This window comes from Salmo trutta, chromosome 12 (assembly GCF_901001165.1).
Source record: "Salmo trutta chromosome 12, fSalTru1.1, whole genome shotgun sequence".
Classification (NCBI taxonomy): Eukaryota; Metazoa; Chordata; class Actinopteri; order Salmoniformes; family Salmonidae; genus Salmo; species Salmo trutta.
Genome location: NC_042968.1, coordinates 24,189,613 through 24,216,444, shown reverse-complemented (window position 1 = coordinate 24,216,444; position 26,832 = coordinate 24,189,613). Strand labels below are relative to the sequence as shown.

General features: G+C 42.3%; 1 protein-coding gene and 1 pseudogene across 1 annotated transcript; both read right to left on the bottom strand.

Moving 5' to 3' along the window:
* Nucleotides 1-1,260: 1,260 nt before the first annotated feature.
* On the bottom strand, nucleotides 1,261-15,224 carry LOC115204751 (mitochondrial glutamate carrier 1-like; annotated as a pseudogene).
* Nucleotides 15,225-17,775: 2,551 nt separating this feature from the next.
* LOC115203222 (serum amyloid A-5 protein) lies at nucleotides 17,776-19,007 on the bottom strand. Its single transcript, XM_029767690.1, has 4 exons — nucleotides 18,907-19,007; nucleotides 18,686-18,791; nucleotides 18,321-18,459; nucleotides 17,776-18,122 (listed from the first exon to the last, which is right to left on the bottom strand). Exons 2-4 carry the CDS (start codon nucleotides 18,771-18,773, stop codon nucleotides 17,984-17,986), a joined length of 366 nt encoding a protein of 121 aa, XP_029623550.1. The 5' UTR covers nucleotides 18,774-18,791; nucleotides 18,907-19,007; the 3' UTR covers nucleotides 17,776-17,983.
* Between the last annotated feature and the right edge of the window lie 7,825 nt (nucleotides 19,008-26,832).

Here is a 26,832-nt window from a genome sequence, read left to right as displayed (position 1 = left end):
GTGCAAAACAGCCACAAAACCACAATAAACATAGCATCAATACAGACAGGAGATATTACAGTACAGTCATGTTGAGACAGATATACACTATGATTTGACAGATTTATATATCATGATAGCAACATCTTAGTAAAAACAAAGAGAATTCCATGACTAAACCTTGATAAGGCACAACTAAAAGTACACTTGAAATGATATTGAATGATTACCATGTAGTTATAAATCAGACCTAGATTAAAATATTTACAGTAATTAATCTCAGGTAGGGGATATAAAAAAGGATGACCTATCAGAACACCCTCAACAGGTGCAGAGGACAAACGTTGGTCTAGAACACACACACTGTTCTGTCTGACTCTGACTAACTCCTTAGGGCTTTGGCTAATGTGGGCTGTGTCTGAGAGGAAAGTGACAGATTACCTGGCTCCAGTGTGGGCTGTGTCTGAGAGGAAAGTGACAGATTACCTGGCTCCAGTGTGGGCTGTGTCTGAGAGGAAAGTGACAGATTACCTGGCTCCAGTGTGGGCTGTGTCTGAGAGGAAAGTGACAGATTACCTGGCTCCAGTGTGGGCTGTGTCTGAGAGGAAAGTGACAGATTACCTGGCTCCAGTGTGGGCTGTGTATGAGAGGAAAGTGACAGATTACCTGGTTCCAGTGTGGGCTGTGTATGAGAGGAAAGTGACAGATTACCTGGCTCCAGTGTGGGCTGTGTCTGAGAGGAAAGTGACAGATTACCTGGTTCCAGTGTGGGCTGTGTCTGAGAGGAAAGTGACAGATTACCTGGCTCCAGTGTGGGCTGTGTCTGAGAGGAAAGTGACAGATTACCTGGTTCCAGTGTGGGCTGTGTCTGAGAGGAAAGTGACAGATTACCTGGCTCCAGTGTGGGCTGTGTCTGAGAGGAAAGTGACAGATTACCTGACTCCAGTGTGGGCTGTGTCTGAGAGGAAAGTGACAGATTACCTGGCTCCAGTGTGGGCTGTGTATGAGGAAAGTAACAGATTACCTGGCTCCAGTGTGGGCTGTGTATGAGAGGAAGGTACCAGATTACCTGGCTCCAGTGTGGGCAGTGTATGAGGAAAGTAACAGATTACCTGGCTCCAGTGTGGGCTGTGTATGAGAGGAAAGTGACAGATTACCTGGTTCCAGTGTGGGCTGTGTATGAGGAAAGTAACAGATTACCTGGCTCCAGTGTGGGCTGTGTATGAGAGGAAGGTACCAGATTACCTGGCTCCAGTGTGGGCTGTGTATGAGAGTGCAAGACTAGTTGTTCCGTTGAGGCAGGAAGCTGAGAAGGAACTCTCCCACTCCCAGGAAGTAGACCACCTGTGCGATGCCAAAGAGGGGAGCAATGACCAGAGCACGGCAGTACACCCCCTTCTGGAAAGCAGAGGGACCCCCTTGGCGCAGAATCTTCCTGTTCGACAAGAGGGTCGTGATATAGTGGTGTATCTACAGTACCAGTCAAAAGTTTGGATACACCTACTCATTCAAGGGTTTTTCTTTATTTTTACTAGTTTTTCAATTGTAGAATAATAGTGAAGACATCAAAACTATGAAATAACCCCCATGTAATCATGTAGTATCCAGAAAAGTGTTAAACTAATCAAAATATATTTTATATTTGAGATTCTTCAAAGTAGCCACCCATTGCCTTGATGACAGCTTTGCAAACTCTTGGCATTCTCTCACCCAGCTTCATCTGGAATTCTTTTTTGAAGGAGTTCCCACATATGCTGTGCACTTGTTGGCTGCTTTTCCTCCACTCTGCGGTCCAACTCATCCCAAACCATTTCAATTGGGTTGAGGTTGGCCAAAGTGTGGCTACTTTGAAGAATCTAATATATAAAATATATTTTCATTTGTTTAACATTTGTTTACTACATGATTCAATAGGTATCACGTTTCAGGTAAGACCCAGATGCAGACAATGTCGAAGTAACAACAGTTTATTAATTCGAACAGGTGCAGGCAAAAGGCAGGTCAAGGGCAGGCAGAGGTCAGGAATACAGATAAGTGGGGCAAAGGTACAGGACGGTAGGCAGGCTCAGGGCAGGCAAAAGTCAGTAATCCAGAAAGGTGGGGCAAAGGTACAGGACGGTAGGCAGGCTCAGGGCAGGCAAAAGTCAGTAATCCAGAAAGGTGGGGCAAAGGTACAGGACGGCAGGCAGGCTCAGGGTCAGGGCAGGCAGAATGGGCAACACCGGGAAAACTAGGAAACGGGAACAATTGAGAGACAGGTAGGCTTGGTAGGCTTGACGAAACAAAACAAACTGGCAACAGACAAACAGAGAACACCGGTATAAATACACAGGGGACAATGGGGAAGATGGGAAACACCTGGAGGGAGGTTAAGACAATCACAAAGACAGGTGAAACCGATCAGGGTGTTACAATAAGTGTTATTTCATAGTTTTGATGTCTTCACTAATATTCTATAATGTAGAAAATAGTAAAAATAAAGAAAAACCCTTGAATGAGTAGGTGTGTCCAAACTTTTGACTGGCACTGTATATTCTAGCCTAAAATGCCTTCTCCGTTTATTTCATAGTACCAGTAGATGTTGTAATGTTCTACCATCAGATAATATGGATATAATCGATCAGAAAAGGCCTGTCAAAACCAGGAGGGAAGCAGTGGAAGAGTTAGAGTGAGAAGGAGAGGTTACCTGATGCAGTCTGTCACTCCGCTGTAGGTGTCCTCCTGACTTCCCTGTGTCATGGTCTGAGTTCTGGTCTTAATCACTGAAACACACAAACTGTATCAATTGGTTTACAGGGCACACGGCAGGCATAATCAAATCAAATTTTATTTGTCACATGCGCCGAATACAACAGGTGTGAAATGTTGTATTCACATCAGTCACCGTGAAATGTTGTATTCACATCAGTCACCATTACCGTGAAATGGTTACTTACAAGCCCTTAACAAACAATGCAGTTTTAAGAAAAATAATAGTTAAGAAAAATAAATTTGTGCCTTTCTCTGACACCGACTAGTATAGAGGTCCTGGATGGCAGGAAGCTTGGCCCCAGTGATGTACTGGGCCGTACGCACTACCCTCTGTAGCCCCTTGCGGTCGGAGGCCAAGCAGTTGCCATAACAGGCAGTGATGCAACCAGTCAGGATGCTCTCAATGGTGCAGCTGTAGAACCTTTTGAGGATCTGAGGACCCATGCCAAATCTTTGGGGGAATAGGCATTGTCGTGCCCTCTCCACGACTGTCTTGGTGTGTTTGGACCATGATAGTGTGTTGGTGATGTGGACACCATGGAACTTGAAGCTCTCAACCCGCTCCAGTACAGCCCCATCGATGAGAATGGGGACGTGCTCGGCCCTCCTTTTCCTGTAGTCCACGATCATCTTCTTTGTCTTGATCACGTTGAGGGAGAGGTTGTTGTCCTGGCACCACACTTTCAAAACTCTGATCTCCTCCCTATAGGCTGTCTCATCGTTGTCGGTGATCAGGCCTATCACCGTTGTGTCGTCTGCAAACTTAATGATAGTGTTGGAGTTGTGCTTGGCCACGCAGTCATGGGTGAGCAGGGAGTACATGAGGGAGGTGTTTAGTCCCAGGGTCCTTAGCTTAGTGATGAGCTTTGAGGGCGCGATGGTGTTGAACGCTGAGCTGTAGTCAATGAACAGCATTCTCACGTAACTGTTCATTTAGTCCAGGATGGAAAGGGCAGTGTGGAGTGCAGTAGAGATTGTGTCATCTGTGGATATGTTGGGGCGGTATGCAAATTCTAGTGGGTCTAGGGTTTCTGGGCTGCTGGTGTTGATGTGAGCCATGACCAGCCTTTCAAAGCACTTCATGGCTACAGACATGAGTGCTACGGGTCGGTAGTCATTTAGGCAGGTTACCTTGGTGTTCTTGGGCACAGGGACTATGGTGGTCTGCTTGAAACATGTATTACAGACTCGGCCAGGGACAGGTTGAAAATGTCAGTGAAGACACTTGCCAGTTGGTCAGCACATACTGGTAACCGTCTGGCCCTGCAGCCTTGTGAATGTTGACCTGTTTAAAGATCTTACTCGTGTGCCTCCTGAGTGGCACAGTGGTCTTAGGCACTGCATCGCAGTGCTAGAGTCATCACTGCAGACCCGGGTTCAATCCTGGGCTGTATCAGAACTGCCCAAGATTGGGAGTCCCATAGGGCGGTGAACAATTGGTGATTTTTCCTCCAACACATTGGTGTGGATGGCTTCCGGGTTAAGCGGGCAGGTGTTAAGAAGCACGGTTTGGTGGGTCATGTTTCAGAGGAGGCATGACTTGACCTTCGCCTCCCGAGCCCGTTGGGGAGTTGCACCGATGAGACAAGATCGAAATTGGGAAGAAAAAGGGAGTAAAAAATATCTTACTCACTGCGGCGAGCGTGATCTGGAACAGCTGGTGCTCTCATCCATGCTTCAGTGTTGCTTGCATAGAAGTAATTTAGTTCATCTGGTAGGCTTGTGTCTCTTGGCTTCCCTTTGTAGTCCGTAATAGTATGCAAGTCCTGCCACATCTGACGAGCGTTGGAGCCGGTGTAGTAGGATTCAATCTTAGTCGTGTATTTACACTTTGCCTGTTTGTTGGTTCATCTGAGGACATAGTAGGATTTCTTGTGTGTGTGTGTCCAGGTTAGAGTCCGGCTCCTTGAAAGTGGCAGCTCTACCCTTTAGCTCAGTGCGGATGTTGCCTACAATTCATGGCTTCTGGTTGGGGTATATACGTATGGTCACTGTGGGGACAACGTCATTGATGCACTTATTGATGAAGCCGGTGACTGATGTGGTATACTCCTCAATGAAATCGGATGAGTCCCGGAACATATTCCAGTCTGTGATAACAAAACAGTCCTGTAGCTTAGCATCTGCGTCATCTGACCACCTCCGTATTGAGCAAGTCACTGGTACTTCCTGCTTTAGTTTTTGCTTGGAATCAGGAGGATAGAATTATGGTCAGATTTTCCAAATGGAGGGCGGGGGAGAGCTTTGTATGCGTCTTTGTGTTTGGAGTAAAGGTAGTCTAGAGTTTTTTCCCATGTAACAGGTAAAACAGATTTAAGTTTCTCTGCATTAAAGTCCTCAGTCACTAGGAGAGCCACCTCTGGATGAGCATTTTCTTGTTTGCTTATAGCTTTATACAGCTCATTGAGTTCGGTCTTAGTGCCAGCATCGGTTTGTGGTGGTAAATAGACAGCTACGAAAAATATAAATAAAAACTCTCTTGGTAAATATTGTGGTCCACAGCTTATCATGAGACACTCTACCTCAGGTGAGCAAAACCTTGGGACTTCCTAAACATTTGATTTCGCATACCAGCTGTTATTGACAAATAGACACAGACCTCCACCCCTTGTCTTAACGGAGGCAGCTGTTCTGTCTTGCCGATGCACGGTAAAACCATACAACTGTATACACACTCATACCTGTATACACACACACAACTGTCCTGACCATCCACAGGATTAACTGCCACAGCAGCTGTACTGCCAGCGAAGCAGCCTGATGCAAAGGACACATAGAAGGGAGTGGGGCCACCAAGACTGTTCAGATTGGCAAACAGGGGGAAGTAGATTATGGAGAATGGCACGTCCCTAAGAGAACAGAGGTATGGTCCAACAAATGTGAATCATGTTAATTTGTGTGTGTTCTTGCAAGGCTTCCATTGTGTCTCTGTGCAGATTACCTCAGGAGTGTGGCCCCCAGGCCCTTGTAGAGCCCTGCGATGCCCTGGATCTTCAGCAGCTGCATTTCTGTATGGGACCTCAACTCCACTGGGCCCCCAGGGCCCAACTACAGCCTGGGACATCAGCTTCCTCTGAGCCTCTACATGTGTCATAACACACACAACATCATCATTATCATCAGTGTGACATCATCAACCAGGGACAGAGAAGCAGGAATGCCTCAGGAGGTTGGCAAACAAAAATACATTTGGGGAATCACAGGAACACAAGGAAGAGTCACAAATGCGGTCAAGCAATAAAATAACAATTTTACATTGATACAATAACAATGCTGGTTGTTACTGGTTCTAACTGATCAGATCTCTGTGATCTGTTTGTGTTTGTTTGGCTGACAAGATATTGGTTAGTCATGAAACATTGACCGGGAACAGGGGAACATACAACCTCCTCTCTCCTTCTTCTACCCATCTCTCACCTATCCACCCTGCATCCTGTAACTGGATCTTTAGCATCTCCATGGGAGTAGTGATGATGACCTGCACCAAGAGATGGAGAGATGGAGAGACAAAGAGATGGAGAGACAAAGAGATGGAGAGACAAAGAGATGGAGAGACAGAGAGATGGAGAGACAAAGAGATGGAGAGACAGAGAGATGGAAAGACACAGAGATGGAGAGACAGAGAGATGGAGAGACAGAGAGATGGAGAGACAGAGAGATGGAGAGACAGAGAGATGGAGAGACAGAGAGGTGGAGAGACAGAGAGATGGAGAGACAGAGAGATGGAGAGACAGAGAGATGGAGAGACAGAGAGGTGGAGAGACAGAGAGGTGGAGAGACAGAGAGGTGGAGAGACAGAGAGATGGAGAGACAGAGAGATGGTGAGACAGAGAGATGGAGAGACAAAGAGATGGAGAGACAGAGAGATGGAGAGACAGTGTGGCTGTGTTTCAGAAGAGTTCAAACACCCAGGCAGACACACAACTAGTGTGCATAACCTCTGTTGAGCCACAAGATGGTAGTAGAAAACTGTCTGAGGCTGATACACCAGCTGAGTTTACCTGACATGTTTTTTTATTATTTTTGTATTTTATTTCACCTTTATTTAACTAGGTAGGCCAGTAGAGAACAAGTTCTCATTTACAATTGCAACCTGGCCAAGATAAAGCAAAGCAGTGCGACAAAAACAACAACACAGAGTTACACATGGGATAAACAAACGTACAGTCAATAACACAATGGAAAAATCTGTATACAGTGTGTGCAAATGAAGTAAGGAGGTAAGGCAATAAATAGGCCAATAGTAGCGAAGTAATTACAATTTAGCAATTACACTGGAGTGCAGATGAGGATTTCCAAGTAAAAATACTGGTGTGCAAAAGAGCAGAAAACCAAAAGCAGATATGGGATGAGGTAGGTAGTTGGTTGGATGGGCTATTTACAGATGGGCTGTGTACAGCTGCAGCGGTCAGTAAGTTGCTCTGACAGCTGACACTTAAAGTTAGTGAGGGAGATATAAGTCTCCAACTTCAGTAATTTTTGCAATTTGTTCCAGTCATTGACAGCAGAGAACTGGAAGGAAAAAGGGTGTTGGCTTTGGGGATGACCAGTGAAATATACCTGCTGGAGCGCGTGCTACAGTTGGGTGTTGCTATGGTGACCAGTGAGCTGAGATCAGGTGGAGCTTTACCTAGCAAAGACTTACAGATGACCTGGCGCCAATGGGTTTGGTGACGAATATGTAGCGAGGGCCAGCCAACGAGAGCATACAGGTCGCAGTGGTGGTAGTATATGGGGCTTTGGTGACAAAACGGATGGCAAGGTGATGGATTGCATCCAATTTGCTGAGTAAAGTGTTGGAGGCTATTTTGTAAATGACATCGCCGAAGTCGAGGATCGGTAGGATGGTCAGTTTTACGAGGGTATGTTTGGCAGCATGAGTGAAGGAGGCTTTGTTGCGAAATAGGAAGCCGATTCTAGATTTAACTTTGGATTGGAGATGCTTAATGTGAGTCTGGAGGGAGAGTTTACAGTCTAGCCAGACACCTGGGTATTTATAGTTGTCTATATTCTAAGTCAGAACCGTCCAGAGTGGTGATGCTAGTCGGGCAGCGATCAGTTGAAGAGCATGCATTTAATTTGACTTGCATTTAAGAGCAGTTGGAGGCCACGGAAGGAGTGCTGTATGGCGTTGAAGCTTGTTTGGAGGTTTGTTAACACAGTGTCCAAAGAAGGGCCAGATGTATACAGAATGGTGTCGTCTGCGTAGCGGTGGATCAAAGAATCACCAGCAGCAAGAGCGTCATCATTGATATATACAGAGAAAAGAGTCAGCCCGAGAATTGAACCCTGTGTCACCCCCATAGAGATGCCAGAGGTCCAGACAACAGGCCCTCTGATTTGACACACTGAACTCTATCTGAGAAGTAGTTGGTAAACCAGGCGAAACAAGGCTGTTGAGTCTGCCGATAAGAATACGGTGATTGACAGAGTCGAAAGCATTGGCCAGGTCGATAAAGACGGCTGCACAGTAGTTTTTATTGATGGCGGTTATGATATCATTTAGGACCTTGAGTGTGGCTGAGGTGCACCCGTCACCAGCTCGGAAACCAGATTGCATAGTGGAGAAGGTACGGTGGGATTCGAAATGGTCGGTGATCTGTTTGTTCACTTGGCTTTCGAAGACTTTAGAAAGGCAGGGCAGGATGGATATAGGTCTGTAACAGTTTGGGTCTATAGTGTCTCCCCCTTTGAAGAGGGGGATGACCACGGCCGCTTTCAAATCTTTAGGAATCTCCGACGATACAAAAGAGAGGTTGAACAGACTAGTAATTGGGGTTGCAACAATGGAGGTGGATAATTTTAGGAAGAAAGGGTCCAGATTTTCTAGCCCAGCTGATTTGTAGGGATCCAGATTTTGCAGCTCTTTCAGAACATCAGCTGTCTGGACCAGCACCACAACCCACCAGCATCTCCCTCAGCAGGGTGAGCTTCTGACAGAGAGAAAACAAATGTCATAATTATTTTAGTTCAATGACTTTGCTAATTTCTCTGGATGGTCTGGTGCTATCTCAAGTGTTTTACATACATTGAACAAAATGCATACAACTTAAAACTCTTTCTTTCTATACACAACGGACATGACCATAAACATACATAAAACAATAAACATACCCTTAGTGATACACATAAAGAAACATACATAAAAAACACACACACACGCACACACACACACACACACACACACACACAGTCTTAGAAACATGTTAATAATTCACTAGCGCAGGTCACTCAATAATTTATCAGCGATGTTTTTGGTCCCCATGGAAATGTTGAGGGACGCTAAAGATAGCCCAGGTATGTCATGCGGATAATGCTGCAGGGCCTAGGGGATCGGTCCTATCATCCATGCTGTATGTTTACAAAATATTTATACCTCTAATGTATTACCAGTAGATCCCAGCACATAGTGAAGATATTATTAGAATCCTATTTGTGATATGTATATCAAATCCAAACAAGAAGTTAGTTAAAGCTGATATAGTATACACTACATCTTCCAAGTACATCTATTCAAAGAGATCAGAGTGGGCAAGAGGTTGGTGAACCAGTCAGTTACGACTGGTGTATGATTGTGTTTGACAGGCAGGTATTTGAAAGAGGCCTCTGAGCACTACTCACCCATCCTTGGACAGGTGCTGTCTAAAGAAGTCATTTGCAGCTAGTTTGATGGCTTTCTCCGGAGTGACCAGAGTCAGGTTTACAGCAGCACCTAATGGTCAAAGAAATAGAGAGACACAGAGTCATAAACAAAGAACACACACACACACACACACACACACACACACACACACACACACACACACACACACACACACACACACACACACACACACACACACACACACACACACACACAATGTTGTCCTACCTCTGTACATGCCAAAGTATCCCTCTGATCGGATGGTCTTGATAAGACAATCTGACCTGTGTAGTGAACATTAAGGATTACTGTGCAAAGACCTCAGAGAATCAATCAGATACTACAAGGTAAGCAGATACTACAAGCAAGCTACAAGTTTGTTTTAGAATAAATTCACCCAGCTGGAGGTAAGGCAGTTGGAGCTGGAACAGCAGGTGATTACACTCCAGTCAGCACAGACCCAGACAACAGTCCAGCACAACAACAGCCCTTTAACCAGACCCGGAGAGCTGGAGGTTGAGAGAGATATATCTGCACTCTGGACTGTGATGAGACAACTTCAACAGGAGAAAAAGCAGGAGCAGGAGAAGAACAGAGCACTAGGGGAGAGGATCAGACTGCTGGAGGAGAGGGTGAGGGGGATGGAGGAGAGGATCAGACTGCTGGAGGAGAGGGTGAGGGGGATGGTGGAGAGGATCAGTCTGCTGGAGGAGAGGGTGAGGGGGATGGAGGAGAGGATCAGACTGCTGGAGGAGAGGGTGAGGGGGATGGAGGAGAGGATCAGACTGCTGGAGGAGAGGGTGAGGGGGATGGAGGAGAAGATCAGACTACTGGAGGAGAGGGTGAGGGGGATGGTGGAGAGGATCAGACTGCTGGAGGAGACGGTGAGGGGGATGGAGGAGAGGATCAGACTGCTGGAGGAGAGGGTGAGGGGGATGTCGTGTGACAGAGAACAACCCACTAGAGAGGTGGCCACCCCCACAGAGAAGCAGGCAGAACAACCCACCTCAGCTCCCAACAAAAGTCTCGACACCACAGCAGAACAGTCCACCCCAGACCCTGACGACGTCAACATCACAGCGGGACAGACAAATGAAGAACCCCAAGCCCAGGGGATCATACCACCTCTGAGCACCCCCCCCCCCTATCAGCCACCCTGATAGCCCTCCTGACAACCACCCCACACCCACGGAGGACATACACAAGACATAGATTGTACTCCTTATGGATTCAAAAAATAAATATATACAAGAAAAAAAACTTTTTCCCAAACACAGTGTGTGTAAACCCTGGTGTCCAAACACCCAACGCGGCCTAGACCTTCTGTCTGAGGACTAACTAGGGTCACCTAGCCACATAATAATACACACAGCACAAATTACCTGAGAACACAGCAGGAAAGGGTGGCCACAGCACTCAAGGGAGTGATTGAAAAAGCTTCTTCTACTTTCCCTAATGCACAAGTGGTTATATGCACCCTGCTACCCGAAAAAGACTTCCACCCTGCTACCATACAGCAGGTAAAAGCAAGTTTTCCCCGTGACCCCACCCTGGACTTGAACAGCCTTTATGACCAGGTCCACCTATACAAGGCAGCAGTGCCCACCTTCACCCGGACTGTAAAGTACATTGCTCTCAAACTCAGCCCCAACACCTCACACAGGAGCAACAGATCAATAGACAACCCACCCAGACCAGCGAGACACTCTCCCAGACCTGCGGACCCCTTCCGAGACCTACACATAGAGGACCCACGCAGAGAGGACCTACATCCTGACCACTACACCACCAGCCACATCCACACCCCCACCCCAACCAATCAACACCCCCTCAAGTCGACCATGCCCATTTAGCCCCCCTCAGATCAGACCTATGCCCCTCCTACCCACCCCATGCAACCCACCCCCGCAAAGAGGGCCTCAACATGGAAATCACACATACGCTCAGGCCGTGAGCAGGCAAATAGGCCCAACCCCCACTCTTACACTAGCCCAAGCCAATGGCATGTACCAGATGCTCAGCAGGCTATGCTCACACTTACTGGCCTGAGGCCAAACCACATGGCCAACAACATTGGACACTTTATGGAGCACAAAGCCTTCACTATCTCATTCTGGTATATCCTGAGGCCTGAGGTCATCTGCCTCATAAACCTCTAGGTTACAGTCCCGTTCAACAAACTACCAGGTGTGAAACAGGGAAGGGACTAAGGGGGTATGGTAATTTGGTATAGAGCAAACCTAACTCACACCATTAAATTGATCAAAACAGGAACATTTTACATTTGGCTAGAAATTCAAAAGGAAATGATCTTATTAACAAAGAAACATGTCTTCCTGTGTGCTACCTATATCCCCCCACTAGAATCCCCATACCTTAATGAAGACAGCTTCTCCATCCTGGAGGGGGAAAATGAATAATTTCCAGGACCAGGGACATGCACTAGTCTGTGGCGACCTAAATGCCAGAACCGGACAAGAACCTGACACCCTCAGCACACAGGTGGACAAACACCTGCCTGGAGGTGACAGCATTCCTTCCCCCATATGCCCCCCTAGGCACAACTATGACAACATAACCAACAAAAACGGGTCACAACTCCAGCAGCTCTGTCGAACACTGGGTATGTACATAGTCAATGGTAGGCTTCGAGGGGACTCCTATGGTAGGTACACCTATAGCTCATCTCTTGGCAGTAATACTGTCGACTACTTTGTCACTGACCTCAACCCAGCTTCTCTCAGAGTGTTCACAGTCAGCCAACTGACACCCTTATCAGATCAGAGCAAAATCACAGTCTACTTGAACAGAGCAATACTCAATCATGAGGCATCAAAGCCAAAGGAACTGAGTAATATTAAGAAATGCTATAGATGGAAGGAATCTAGTGTGGAAACCTACCAAAAAACTATTAGACAACAACAAATTAAATCCCTTTTAGACAACTTCCTGGACAAAACATTCCACTGTAATAGTGAAGATGTAAACTTGGCAGTAGAAAATCTTAAGAGCATATTTGACCTCTCAGCTTCCCTATCAAATCTAAAAATCTCAAATACAAAACTGAAGAAAATGAGCAACAATAACAAATGGTTTGATGAAGAATGCAAAAACATAAGAAAGAAATTGAGAAACCTGTCCAACCAAAAACATAGAGACCCAGAAAACCTGAGTCTACGCCTTCACTATGGTGAATCACTAAAACAATACAGAAATACAGTACGGAAAAAGAAGGAACAGCACGTCAGAAATCAGCTCAATGTAATTGAAGAATCCATAGACTCTAACCCCTTCTGGGAAAATTGGAAAACACTAAACAAACAACAACATGTATGGGTAAACCACTTCTCCAATCTTTTTGGCTCTATAACAAACAAACAGCAAAAATATATGCATGATCAAATACAAATCTTAGAATCAACTATTAAAGACTACCAGAACCCACTGGATTCTCCAATTACCTTGAATGAACTACAGCACAAAATAAAAATCCTCCAACCGAAAAAGGCCTGTGGTGTTGATGGTATCCTCAATGAAAATATAAAATATACAGACAACAAATTCTAATAGGTTATTCTAAAGCTCTTTAACATCATCCTTAGCTCTGGCATCTTCCCCAATATTTGGACCCAAGGACTGATCACCCCAATCCACAAAAGTGGAGGCAAATTTGACCCCAATAGCTGCCGTGGGATATGCGTCAACAGCAACCTTGGGAAAATCCTCTGCATTATCATTAACATCAGACACTTACATTTCCTCAGTGAAAACAATGTACTGAGCAAATGTCAAACTGGCTTTTTACCAAATTATTGTACGACAGACCACGTATTCACCCTGCACACCCTAATTGACAAATAAACAGAACAAAAACAAAGGCAAAGTCTTCTCATGCTTTGTATAGCAGACTCTCAATTTGGTATGAGAGTCTGCTATACAAATTGATGGAAAGTGGTTTTGGGGGAAAACATACGACATTATAAAATCCATGTACACAAACAACAAGTGTGCGGTTAAAATAGGCAAAAAACACACACATTTCTTCCCACAGGGCCGTGGGGTGAGACAGAGATGCAGCCCCACCCTCTTAAACATATATATCAACGAATTGGCGAGGGCACAAGAACAGTCTGTAGCACCCGGCCTCACCCTACTAGAATCTGAAGTCAAATGTCTACTGTTTGCTGATGATCTGGTGCTTCTGTCACCAACCAAAGAGGGCCTACAGCAGCACCTAGATCTTCTGCACAGATTCTGCCAGACCTGGGCCCTGACAGTAAATCTCAGTAAGACAAAAATAATGGTGTTCCAAAAAAGGTCCAGTCGCCAGGACCATAAATGCAAATTCCATCTAGACACCGTTGCCCTAGAGCACACAAAAAAACTATACATACCTTGGCCTAAACATCAGCGCCACAGGTAACTTCCAAAAAGCTGTGAACGATCTGAGAGACAAGGCAAGAAGGGCATTTTATGCCATCAAAAGGAACATAAAATGACATACCAATTAGTATCTGGCTAAAAATACTTGAATCAGTTATAGAACCCATTGCCCTTTATGGTTGTGAGGTCTGGGGTCCGCTCATCATCCAAGAATTCACAAAATGGGACAAACACCAAATTTAGACTCTGCATGCACAATTCTACAAAAAATATCCTCTGTGTACAACGTAGAACAGCAAATAATGCATGCAGAGCAGAATTAGGCCGATACCCACTAATTATCCAAATCCAGAAAAGAGCCGTTAAATTCTACAACCACCTAAAAGGAAGCGATTCCCAAACCTTCCATAACAAATCCATCACCTACAGAGAGATGAACCTAAGCAAGCTGGTCCTGGGGCTCTGTTCACAAACACAAACAGACCCCACAGAGCCCCCGGAATGCAACACAATTAGACCCAACCAAATCATGAGAAAACAAAAAGATAATTACTTGACACATTGGAAAGAATTAACAAAAAAACAGAGCAAACTAGAATGCTATTTGGCCCTAAACAGAGAGTACACAGTGGCAGAATACCTGACCCCTGAACTGACCCAAACTTAGGGAAAGCTTTGACTATGTACAGACTCAGTGAGCATAGCCTTGCTATTGAGAAAGACCTGGCTCTCAAGAGAAGAAAGGCTATGTACACACCGCCCACAAAATGATGTGGAAACTGAGCTGCACTTCCTAACCTCCTGCCAAATGTATGACCATATTAGAGACACATATTTCTCTCAGATTACACAGATCCACAAAGAATTCGAAAACAAACCTGATTTTGATAAACTCCCATATCTACTGGGTGAAATATCACAGTGTGCCATCACAGCAGGCCAGATTTGTGACCTGTTGCCACAAGAAACGGGCAACCAGTGAAGAACAAACACCATTGTAAATACAACCCATATTTATGTTTATTTATTTTCCCTTTTGTAATTTAACCATTTGCATATCATTACAACACCGTATATATACATAATATGAGATTTGTAATGGAATTATTATTTTGTAACTTCTGTGAGTGTAATGTTTACTGTTCATTTTCATTGTTTATTTCACTTTGGTATATTATCTACTTCACTTGCTTTGGCAATATTATCATATGTTCCCCATGCCAATAAAGCCAATTTAATTTAATTTAATTTAATTGAAAGAGAGAAGGGTGAGAAGGTATCAAAAAGGTGACAATGACCAATCAATAACAAAAGAGAAAAACAAGAATGAGAGAGAGGGATAATGGTGGAGGGATTAGTTCAAGATTCAACCTAGAACATCAATTAAAACATTTGATAAAATCCTCTCAAAATCCTCTGTTTCCATCAATATCCTTCTCCGCACTTACCCGATCTGCTTGTCGGCCATCTATCTGAGACAGTTACTCTGGCAGTTTCTCTGTCAGTGTATTTGTAAACGTGATCTGCACCTCCGTGTTTAAGGAAAACAATGGATTAGTGGAAGATAGATGGAGAATACCTCGGACAACCAGCCAATGTTCAACCATCAGTTTCAGTCAGTTAGTAAGACAGTCAAGTAATTGGCCAGCTGTGGAGGAGAACTGGAAAAGAACAGAGTACAAATCCATATCAGAACAGTAATCTGACACTCAGTTAAAGCTTTGAGAAACATCTGTGCATAGAAAGTACTTGGCTTATCCCTGGGCATAATAGTATTTACCTCAATGTTATGTTGGCAGGCTACCTGAAATGAAGAGTGTTCATTCATTGAGCCATGCGTTCAGAAGAAGCTGATTGTACAGCCACCCTCCTTCTAGACCAATCACATCAATCCTTCCCCTCCACTCCTCAATCAACGCTTATTCTAACCCCCACTCTTTCTATTTCCTCTACTCCTACTCCTCCCAAATCTCTCCTGATTCGTTTTTGTGTGTGTGTGCATTGTATTTTAATGGATTAAGAGAAAGCAGAGAAAGAGAGAGGGAGATGGGACATCCAATACTGTGATTAGAAATATGGGTGTAAATCTGTTTGAGGTCTAGTCTGTCAGCTCACAGCACTCCTTCTCTGTTTGCAGGTTTGTAATAATATACCTTTGACCAAATATTTCAATTTGTTGTCTTTATAAAATGATCTTCTGTGCTGTGCTGTGCTGTGCTGTGCTGTGCTGTGCTGTGCAAAAAACTTGGTCATAGAATAGTACCTAAGAGAAGCCACAGGAGTGGTCTCTCTCAATGTCTGCTTTCATTTATATGTACAGTATGAGCTCATGTATTTTTCATTGCCAGGAATGGATTACATGTGGTAATGTAGAGACTTACCACATCTAGTTTGTTAATACATCATGAATAAATACATCCACATAACACTATACCCATTCCACCACATATCTGCCATGCACATTCAGATTTGAGTGTTATGATTGTCAGGCAAACCTGACTTAACATAGTTCACCCATTAACTACACATCATTGCTCACCCGGTGAACCTTCCACATAAATGTATACACAGATTGGGGGATCAAGACATGATGCTTATGTTTTCCAAGCTGCATTTCAGGGCTCATCACATCGATGCTGAGTGCAACTGCTGAGGCTACTTATTTCCACTTTGTGAAGCTGAAACCTGTTGCTACCCATTTCACATCTCAGGTGAAGTTTATCATGATATAGCGAAATCTATGGTATTGATATTGCAATATCTATTGCTGTTGACATCACTTTGAGCCCTAAAGTTCATATTTTCAAATTAAGAGTGACAAAAACAGAAAACCTAGGAAAGCCATATACCTGAGTTACAATTCCTCTGTGTTACAATTTCTTAGCTCATCTCATTCTCTCTCTCTCTCTCTCTCTCTCTTTTTCTCTTTCTCTTTCTCTCTCTCTCACTCAGTCTGTTCAAAGTCTTGTCCAAAGTAGGTGGTACAGTACTTTGGACCATACTCTCATTGGTTGCTTGTGTGGAGGTGTGGTCATGCTGATCAATACATTATATGTCTGTGCATATTTTACAGTATGCCTGTAATTCTGCATTCTGTAATAATGAGTGGTTATGTTCAAAAGCCTAACAGTATACTAATTTTATGCATATTATCTATCTGTGTTAAATTATACGTAACCTACTCATCTATCCTCCTGTCTTAATAGAGTTGCATAGTATGTTGAATTGAATCCTCATTCAAGCTGTCATGTTCCATTAACAGCAGGGGCATCCATCCTCTCCCCTTTGCCCTCTCTCCCCATGTTTCTCTTATGATGTCACAACAAGGATAGCCTGGCACCAGTTTTGTTCCAGAGCATGTCTCTATTTTCACAAAGATTTCATCAGTGACCCTCAATGATTAACAAATATACTGAAATGGACGTGGCAGATACCAATATTATAATTGCAATTTGTGATGAACTGACCTACCATCTTCCTGGACCAGCTGTTCAAGCCTATATGGTACCTGCAGGCCTCCTTACATCCCCTGCCCTGCTAATAACAGGATTCCCTGCTATATCGTTACACTCAACAAATTGGCCTGGTGGATCAGTGGTCAATTAAACCAGCATCTATTGGTTGTGGGAAGGGGAGGACACGGTGTGTGTTGTGTTGGCGAGAGGGAGGGGGCTTAGGGATGAGCACAGGCAAATAAATGCACAACTTCTATTGGCTTAGAATTGTTGTTGCACCCTCAAAGTTCACATCACTGCGTCACCTGCAATACTCTCAGCTTCTTCTATGTCTCCTATGTTTTTCTCAGCTTCTTCTATGTCTATCCTATGAAAAACATGTACTATGTATGGCTGACCCACTGTCCAAATGTCCCAGTTACTAGTTGTAAAGGGCTGACCCGTTGCCAGTTGAAAGCTGAGAAAATGTCAACCCCAGATCATTTGAGTGTACATTTCAGGATTTGAACACTTCTTTCCAACCTTCCCAGTCGTATTATGCTGAATACAGAAAGACATTCGGTCTTTAGCTGCGTAATCACTTTATTTTTGCAACACTTTTGAAATAGATTGCATACAAATTTTCAGTACCATGTACCTGTCTATTAGCAGAACATTTGGGCAAAATAATTATTGAGAATATGACATTTTTACCAAAAGCAGTAATTAAGTGCAATATATTTGTTGAAATGTGGTCCTTTCAGTTTCACTAGTAACCACCTTTTTTTTAGGTTCAGTATTTCCTTGGGAGTCCATTTGGTCTGTAGCGGTTGGGGTCCCCTCCATTACGTCCCCAGCGGTTAGCCTCCTGGTCAGCTGCTGAGTCCTCATGTCCTCGACCACTGGAACCCTGAACCATCTCCCGGCCATTACTGAGAGAGGAGAAATATTACATAAGTCACACGTCAACCACAGTGAACCAATAATTGGTAAAATTGTCTTTCTGACCAGCCATTTTTTTTTTACAAATAGTGGCATAAAGAACTAAATGGAGAAAGTTTTTATCAGATAATTTGATGAGCAACTGAACCACATTATAAACATCTCTCAGATATTTGAGAATCACCCACCTGATGACTGTTGCTGCCCACCTGCCCCCTGGTCCTCTCCTGGCAGCATCATAGTTGCCCCGAGCGTGGAAGTACTTGTCTGAGTGTTTCCAGTTGGCGTCCTTCATGTCGTCGTATGCACGCCACATGTCTCTAGCACCTGCAGGGTCAGGAGGACACGGATGTTGAGTTTGACACTTCCAAGGAACTTTACAATATTTCAAACCACAAGCTTCAAGAAATAACAATGACTTTAAAGGAGTCCTCAAATACAGTACATTGTTGCTCTTGAATGATTTGTTACTCTTGAATGATTTGTTACTCTTGATTTATGTATCTATTTATGTCAACAATGAAGAAACAATGATTAAAGTGTATAAACAGACCTTGAACAGCTTCACCAGGGAAGTGGTACCACTGAGCTTGAGCTCCTACAATGAGGGTCAGAACAAGTCCAGCTGGAAGCAGCTTCATACTTGCAGATGTGACAGACTGAAAGAAACATGGAGAGAGAGAACATAGGCTACTATATGAATTGCTAACATATTTACAGATAATTTATTCAACTTAAACTGTGACTGCCTCATATAACAGAGTTATCTCTTACCTTTCAGCTCCTTAGTCAGTCAGTCAGTCAGGCAGTTTGATCTCCCTTGTGTTTTGTGTTGGCTTGTGGTCTGCAGCTTGTTCTTATATTCCACTCAGAACAAGGAGGAGTTTAGTTTTCCAAAAGCTGGAATTCCCTAACTTCGTCCTCCCAAGCTATTACGATCAGAAGTGTCTGTCTGTACACAAGATGAGGAATTTCCAGGTCATTATAAGATTAGAGTACGTGCTCTGAAACCTTTGGCAATAAGGAGGATACTCCTCAACTCTGTAACTCGGCCTATTGCTTTAAAACCAAGACATCAAAATGTGATGTGTCAGCATTAATAAGACTAATGGGGGCAATGCAGTTTGTTTTTCTGCTTTTAATGTCATAATTGTCATGATGGATGAGGTTCCAAAAGTTTGCTTCTCACCTAATATGAGAGAATGATTCCTTATGATATGATTCATTATAGACTACTATAGTAGGGTAGAATACAGGTATTTCGTGGACATAGACATGAAAAGCACTTTACATGTCCACATCGTATAGATTGCACCTTTATCTTACGGGTTACACAATTACTGCTCCCCCTCACACCTATGTTGCTGTTCATTGATCATTGATTTCCATTACCATTAGTATCTATTTATCCTGCTACTGGTCACTATTACTCTTGTTTACAAATCAAATCAAATGTTATTGGTCACATACACGTATTTAGCAGACGTTATTGCGGGTGTAGCAAAATGCTTGTGTTCTTAGGTCCAGCAGTGCAGTAATATGTAACAATTTACTGCAATACACACAGATCTAAATGTAAAAGAATGGAATTAAGAAATATATAAATAGTACGACAAGCAATGTCGGAGTCCGAAGTATAAATATATATGTATGTGATGGGATGTATAGACATTATGGATGGTATGTGGATAGAATATTTAGTATATCTATAGAATACGTAGGATAGAATAGTATATATACAGCAATAGTTGAATGGGATGGCATTGACTAGAATATAGTATATACTGTACATATGAAATGAGTAAAACAGTATGTAAATGTTATTAAAGTGACCAGTGATTCCATGTCTATGTACATAGGTTAGCAGCCTCTAAGGTGTAGGGTTGAGTAACCAGGTGGTAGCTAGTGACAATGACTAAGTTCAGGGCAGGGTACTGGGTGGAGGCCGGCAAAGGATGGCTATTTAACAGTCTGATGGCCTTGAGATAGAAGCTGTTTTTCAGACTCTTGGTCCCAGCTTTGAGGCACCTGTACTGACCTTGCCTTCTGGATGATAGCAAGGTGAACAGGCTGTGACTTGGGTGGTTGATGTCTTTGATGATCTTTTGGCCTTCTTTTGACATCGGGTGCTCTAGGTGTCCTGGAGGGCAGGCCTTGTGCCCCCAGTAATGCGTTGGGCAGACCGCACCACTCTCTGGAGAGCCATGCGGTTGTGGGCGGTACAGGGCGTCCTAATATTTATATATTTCTTAAATCCATTCTTTTACTTTTAGATTTGTGTGTATTGTTGTGAATTGTTAGATACTACTGCACTGTTGGAGCTAGGAACACAAGCATTTCGCTACACCCACAATAACATCTGCTAAATATATGTATGTGACCAATACAATTTGATTTGATTTGATGATGTTTTTTATTATATTTTAGTAAAAGATAATAGTTTCAGTATATTTTTAGTTTTTCAAATAGGTCTGTTAATTACTTTATTTCAAGTTTCAGTTTCAAGTTTTAATGTCACATGCACAAGTACAGTTTGGGCTCCCGAATGGCGCAGCGGTCTAAGGCACTGCATCTCAGTGCTAGAGGCGTCACTGCAGTCCCTGGTTTGAATCCAGGCTGCATCACATTCGTCTGTGATTGGGAGTCCCATAGGGCGGTGCACCATAGGCCCAGCGTTATCTGGGTTTGGCTGGTGTAGGCTGTCATTGTAAATAAGAATTTGATCTTAACTGTGAAATACCTTTCTTGTGAGATCTAACCCCAACAATGCATTAATCAAGGGAGAACAAAAACCTGCGAGATATGGAAATAAAAAGAACATGATAATGTAAGTAAGCATGCTATGTACACGGTCAGCTCCAGTACCATATTTACAATGTGCAGAGATACTGGAGTGATTGAGGTAGATATGTATAAGGGTAAGGTGACTAGGCATCAGGATATATGATGAATAGAGTAGTAGCAGTGTTTCATGATGAGTGTGTGTAGAGTCAGTATAAATGTATGTGTATGAGCATACATTTTTTTAATGATTAATATTTGTTTTAGTTTCAGTTTCAGTTTTAGTTTAACATTATAAACTTGCAGCACAGTAATGTTTTGTTGGCAGTGAAAGCCAGCTGAGATGCCAGTTCTCCTTTCCTGACTAACAGTTCTGACTGGAAATGAAACTTCGGAATTTCCTCAGCATCACATCCTGTTTTTGACAGAGTTATCATTGTCCTGCCCAAAACAAACCGTAGCCCCAAATAGACAGTTGACATGATGAAATAAAGACAGAGATGTGTGTGTTTTTCCCCATCAGGGCATGGTTATTAAATGACAGACATGTATTTGTTTGAAATCTATCATTAGATTCACCCTTTCAAACCTCAATAGCTTTCAAACCACTTGAGCCATAGACTCCAAATAAGTGTCATGATGTGGAAAAATTGCGCACAACATTGCACAGGTCTTATTTTCACGATTTACACATTAATTCGCTTTCCAAAGCTAACAAATGTGGAAATGTGAGCAGCATTTTGTGTTCCTCATTGAATTAGTTAGGGAGCGTAAACAAAGTACAAACTTTTTTAACATTCAAATTTCAATAGCTCCTTGGTAATGTGACCTACTTGACTCAAACAAGGTTCAGAATGTCCACTGACTACCCTTCTATATTGCACACACTTTGGTTTGATCATTTTCATCTCACACATTTTTACATACATTTTTTCAACTGATAAATGTCATTAGCTCCTTGGTCATGTAACCTACTGACTTCAAACAAGGTTCAGAATGTACACTCAGTGGGCCTACACATTTCACACCCTTTAGTTTGTCCATTTTCATCTCACAAGATTTCACATTATTTTTTTTTACTTTCAAATCTCAATAGCTCCTTGGTCATGTGACCTAATGACTTCAAACAAGGTGGAGAATGTACACTCAGTGGTCCTACACATTGTACATCCTTTAGTTTGTCCATTTTCATCTCACAAGATTTTACATTAATTTTTTTAACTTAAAAACTTCAATAGCTCCTTGGTCATGTGACCTACTGGACTCAAACAACTTCAGAATGTCCACGGACTAGCCATATATATTGCACACTCTTGTTTGTGTTCTGTAAAATCAAGCAGCGTAACGTACATTTTTCATAGTTTTAAAGCTCCTTGGTCATGTCAATTACACACCTAAGAAGTGTGCAGTGGATATACACCCATATTGCATAACCTCTAGTTATGTATCTTTTATATTGTTGTACATTAATATTAGTTTGACAATTAGGGGGTTCAGTCCAGTGTTGTGTTTACCCTTGTCTTTAATATTTATCTATAATAATTGGTAGTTCTAAGTACTTATTGTCCCTGTTTTGTATTTTTCCACAGTATTTATAAGTGGTACACAATAGGAGAGAGACAGATAATATCTCCTTTCATCGTTAATATCAACCATAAAGGAAAAGGGCAAAGTACGAGAGCCATGTTATAAATTGTCCAAAGCAGGGATGGAGAGTGAGCTAGTGAGGTAGGCTGCGTGGGTTTTCTGGTCAATACATATACTTATCATGTAACCACAGTAATGGCGGCCAGAAAATCAATGAATAAAAATTGAATATTGACAAACTAAACAGAAATTGTAGACCTTTAATCTTTTCCAACATGTCAACAGACACTTTACTTCAAATAAGTACAAAACATTACACATTGTTAACTTTCTCTTTATCCCTGGTTGATGTACATTTCAGAGCCTCTTCAGTGTGGATGGGGTGTAGCATACATTTCAACAACAAAGACAGCACTTCCAGTTTGTGTTCTTCACTCTGAACTCTTTTGTCTTCATTCCTAGGCACAGCACATGGAACCACCGTTGGCATGCAAAACATTCAATCTAAAACAAAACAAAGCGTAACACGTTATAAACAATATCAAATATCAATGCAGTATGACGAATTAGCCATCCATTGTGTTATATCATAAATTGTCTTACATGCCGTCACTGTTGTCAAAAGATTATAAACATGTTAAATAAAGTTACTAAGCCAGTCAGTCTTTGGGCCACATCCAGGTTGTTTATCAGTGCAACACATGAAGCAGTTGTTGGCTTTGTTGAACTCTGAAATCATAGGCCTGAACTGAACATATGGTTGTCCTACACAACTACATAAAAATAAAGAATTTACATTTACTTTTTGTTTTTGTTAGAGTTTTTGACCTAATTGTCACATAACAGCAAACCATTCATTATTGAAAATATATCTATCAAACCCGCATTGCAAAGACCCCGCAGCTGAAGGTGTCCTGCTGCATGGTGTGAGTTATTTCCCCTCCTTTCTACTTTATGTCCACCCAGTCATCTTTTCCATGGCAGGATCTTCTCATTTTGAAGTATTATATTTTTTTATGTAAACATAAATGAATTCTGATCAGTTATAGGCAAATGAATACACAGGCCAAAACTGTATACTGTTTTCCTTATCACTATAATCTAGTAGAGGTAATTTCCTTTATGCCCCATTCTACACACAGCCTAAATTATAGGCACTGAACCATTTACAGGACAATAATAAAAGTAGCATATAGGATCCAACCCTATCACAGAGTGAATAAATGTAGAGCGTTTGTAGACTTTAAGAAAAAAATATTAAGTGACAGTTTCATCAGTACGTGCTTAAAGAAAGTCATATCACAAAGATCACAGATGACAGTGCCCATCAAGTCTATGACAATAGAGAATGAATTGTAAGCACCAAAGTGTGTTAAAGTGTGTTTGTCAAAATAATATCAGAAAATGTCAGTTATTGAACATAATATTTCTCTTTGCAATAGTAATTAATGATATATGCAGTATCAACACTACATGTAGGACGGACATAAGACATTCGCACATACAGTATACACATACATAGAGGTATTTTTCAGCTATGATTTTACCACTCAGAAACAAGAATGGATATGACAATGGGGCCAGCACAGGATGTAATACACCCTTACAACATTCTACTTTTTGATCTTCTTAACTTCTTATCTGGTAAACTGCTACTGTGTGTCAAGAAAAGAGCCCCAATTAGGGGTTAGTGTACTCCAGTAAAAAAGGGCTGGTTTAGATTTAAAACTATTGCCCTGTGTCCCCGTTAATAGGGGCATAAGAGACTAGTCAGTGGTAGAATTGAGTTGGCACTTTATTGGCCCAAACACCCACAAGGTTGAGGTTACTCATGGACAGTAATTAGTATTTGAACTTTTTTTTGCATTGTGTGAGATGTAAATAAACAAAAATAATTGTGTGCAATGTGTGTCTATGCCATCGGGTTAGCTACAACCAGTTTTGAAATTATTAGGAGTAATGGTTAAAGAGCTATTGAAATTTGAAAAATGTGATTTGTCACTTTGTTGACGGTCCCTAACTGCTGTTGGTGGATGTAAGGAAAACTACATGCGAATATCTGTCGTATATCCAACCTGAAACTGTCTTTACCTCGGTCCCCCTAAGGGCAGGGTTGGGGAGTAACAGACTACATCTAATCCGTTACATGTAAAGGATTACAAAAAACGGTAACTGTAATTCATTTCGTGAGCAGCAAAAATATTGTAATCAGATTACAGATACTTTTGAAAAACTAGATGATTACTTCGAGGATTACTTTTAAATTCAGAAAGGATGTTTGCGAATAAAATCTTTTCTGTTTTCTCAATGACATTCAAATCAGCATTGAAAAAAAGGCGCAAGTTTAAGGTGGTTCCACACGAGCGAGTCTGCCCACAAGTCAGAGACCAGTATGACACACCAAATGTGTTTGATAGATCGTGGGAAGGAATAGGAATAGGTTTTTTTAGGCTACAGTTCAAGCTATGTCTTCCAATTGTGCGACTGCTGTCGGCATCCAAAGACTATCCAACTTGAATTAACGCTTGGAGGTAAAGATGACAGCAGTGGTGTAGTCTACGGCGATACGGATATAAGTTATTATTGATATATACATAGCGCATTGATCACACCGCTGCTCTCTCATTTAGCTATTTGCGCCTTATGGATTGTGATTGTTGTGGATGGCTGTTCACAGGTCTAAATGTGTATTTGAAGCCAATAATGGTTGAATTCAAGAAATTTAAGCTGCCTATCAATCATTGTTTGTGAAACCAGTGGACAGCCATTGAAAAATGCGCTTTTTCAACATCTGCATAGTGCGGATCCCAGCCTATGGAATAAAAATGTTTTTTTTTATTGCTCAATCTAATTCAAACTGATAAATAAAATACATCCATAGGCCTAATGGACACATGCTCAAACTCGCACACGTTTGATAGACTTAAAGGGGCAATCTGTAGTTGCAACATCCATATTTTGATTTATAAATTATATAATTAATATAAAGATATCATTTAATAATATTATTATATGTAGTAGAAAGTGATGGGTTAGAAGCCTACTTAACCAACCCAAGTAAAATGTAGCATCCATATATGGTCAGCTATGTAAACTTTAACATTGATTTATCCTGCAATAGATGTCATTCAATAGGTAACATACATTTTTGTCTTATTCTAATGCCTCTTACGGGAAAAGTAATCTAAAAGTAACCAAATGTAATCAGATCACGTTACTGAGTTTGGGTAATCCAAAAGTTACGTTACTGATTACAATTTTGGAGAGGTAACTGTAACGGATTACATTTAGAAAGTAACCTACCCAACCCTGATAAGGGTGTGTTTATAAATTCACTCTGGGGTGCCAAAGTGCACTCAGAGGGCACTCTGGGCGTTCCTAAATTCAGAGCGTTGTCAGATTGTCCATTCGTAAACACCTCACTCTCATCATTTTACTGTGCTGGCCCCATTGTCACTCTAGCAGAGCTGGTTAGGCTGTTTTCATGTTATCCAGAACGTTGGTGACTGTAACTGTTGCGCTGTCAACAATTGAATTACGCTTTTTTGCCAACGTTTACTGACACCAGCCATATTCAATGGGTGTTGAGCGTTCGTAAATTCATCAGTTATTCTGCGCTCTGGCATACTCAGATGTGCTCTGAAATCGGAGTAGATAGCCAGAGTGAATTTACGAACACACCCTAAGTGTACAAAACATATTGTACAACGGGTGGGTCTAATCCTGGATGCTAATTGATTAAAACCGCATTCCAGCCTGTGTCTATTTAAGCAATAAGGCCCAGGGGGGTGTGGTATATGGACAATATTCCACGGCTAAGGGCTGTTCTTAACATGACGCAACGCAGAGTGCCTGGATACAGCCCTTAGCCATGACCATATACCACAAAACCCAGAGATGCCTTATTGCTATTATAAACTGGTTACCAACTAAATGTTTTGTCATACCCCTGGTACACGGTCTGATATACCATGGGTGTCAGCCAATCACCATTCAGGGCTCTAATCACCCAGTTTATAATCCACAAGTTACCACTGGCTAAAGCTATGTTGTTGAAATGCCTATTTACTCTGTTCCATCTCACTGCGCAATCCTGTCTCATCAGCCCAGCCAGGCAATTTATAAATGTGATCTCCACTATAAAAAAGCATCTAGACATTATATCCCATTTCTTTTAGACTAGCATTTGGTTTTCAACAGCGGAGATTTGTATAAACCTTGCTGTCTGTCTCTCTGACATTATCAACATTGTTTCAATATTGAAATGTGTTCTCCAGCAGTCCCATAGTAATGAACGTGTAGGGGTCGAGGTGGGCAGAAATACATTTCTTC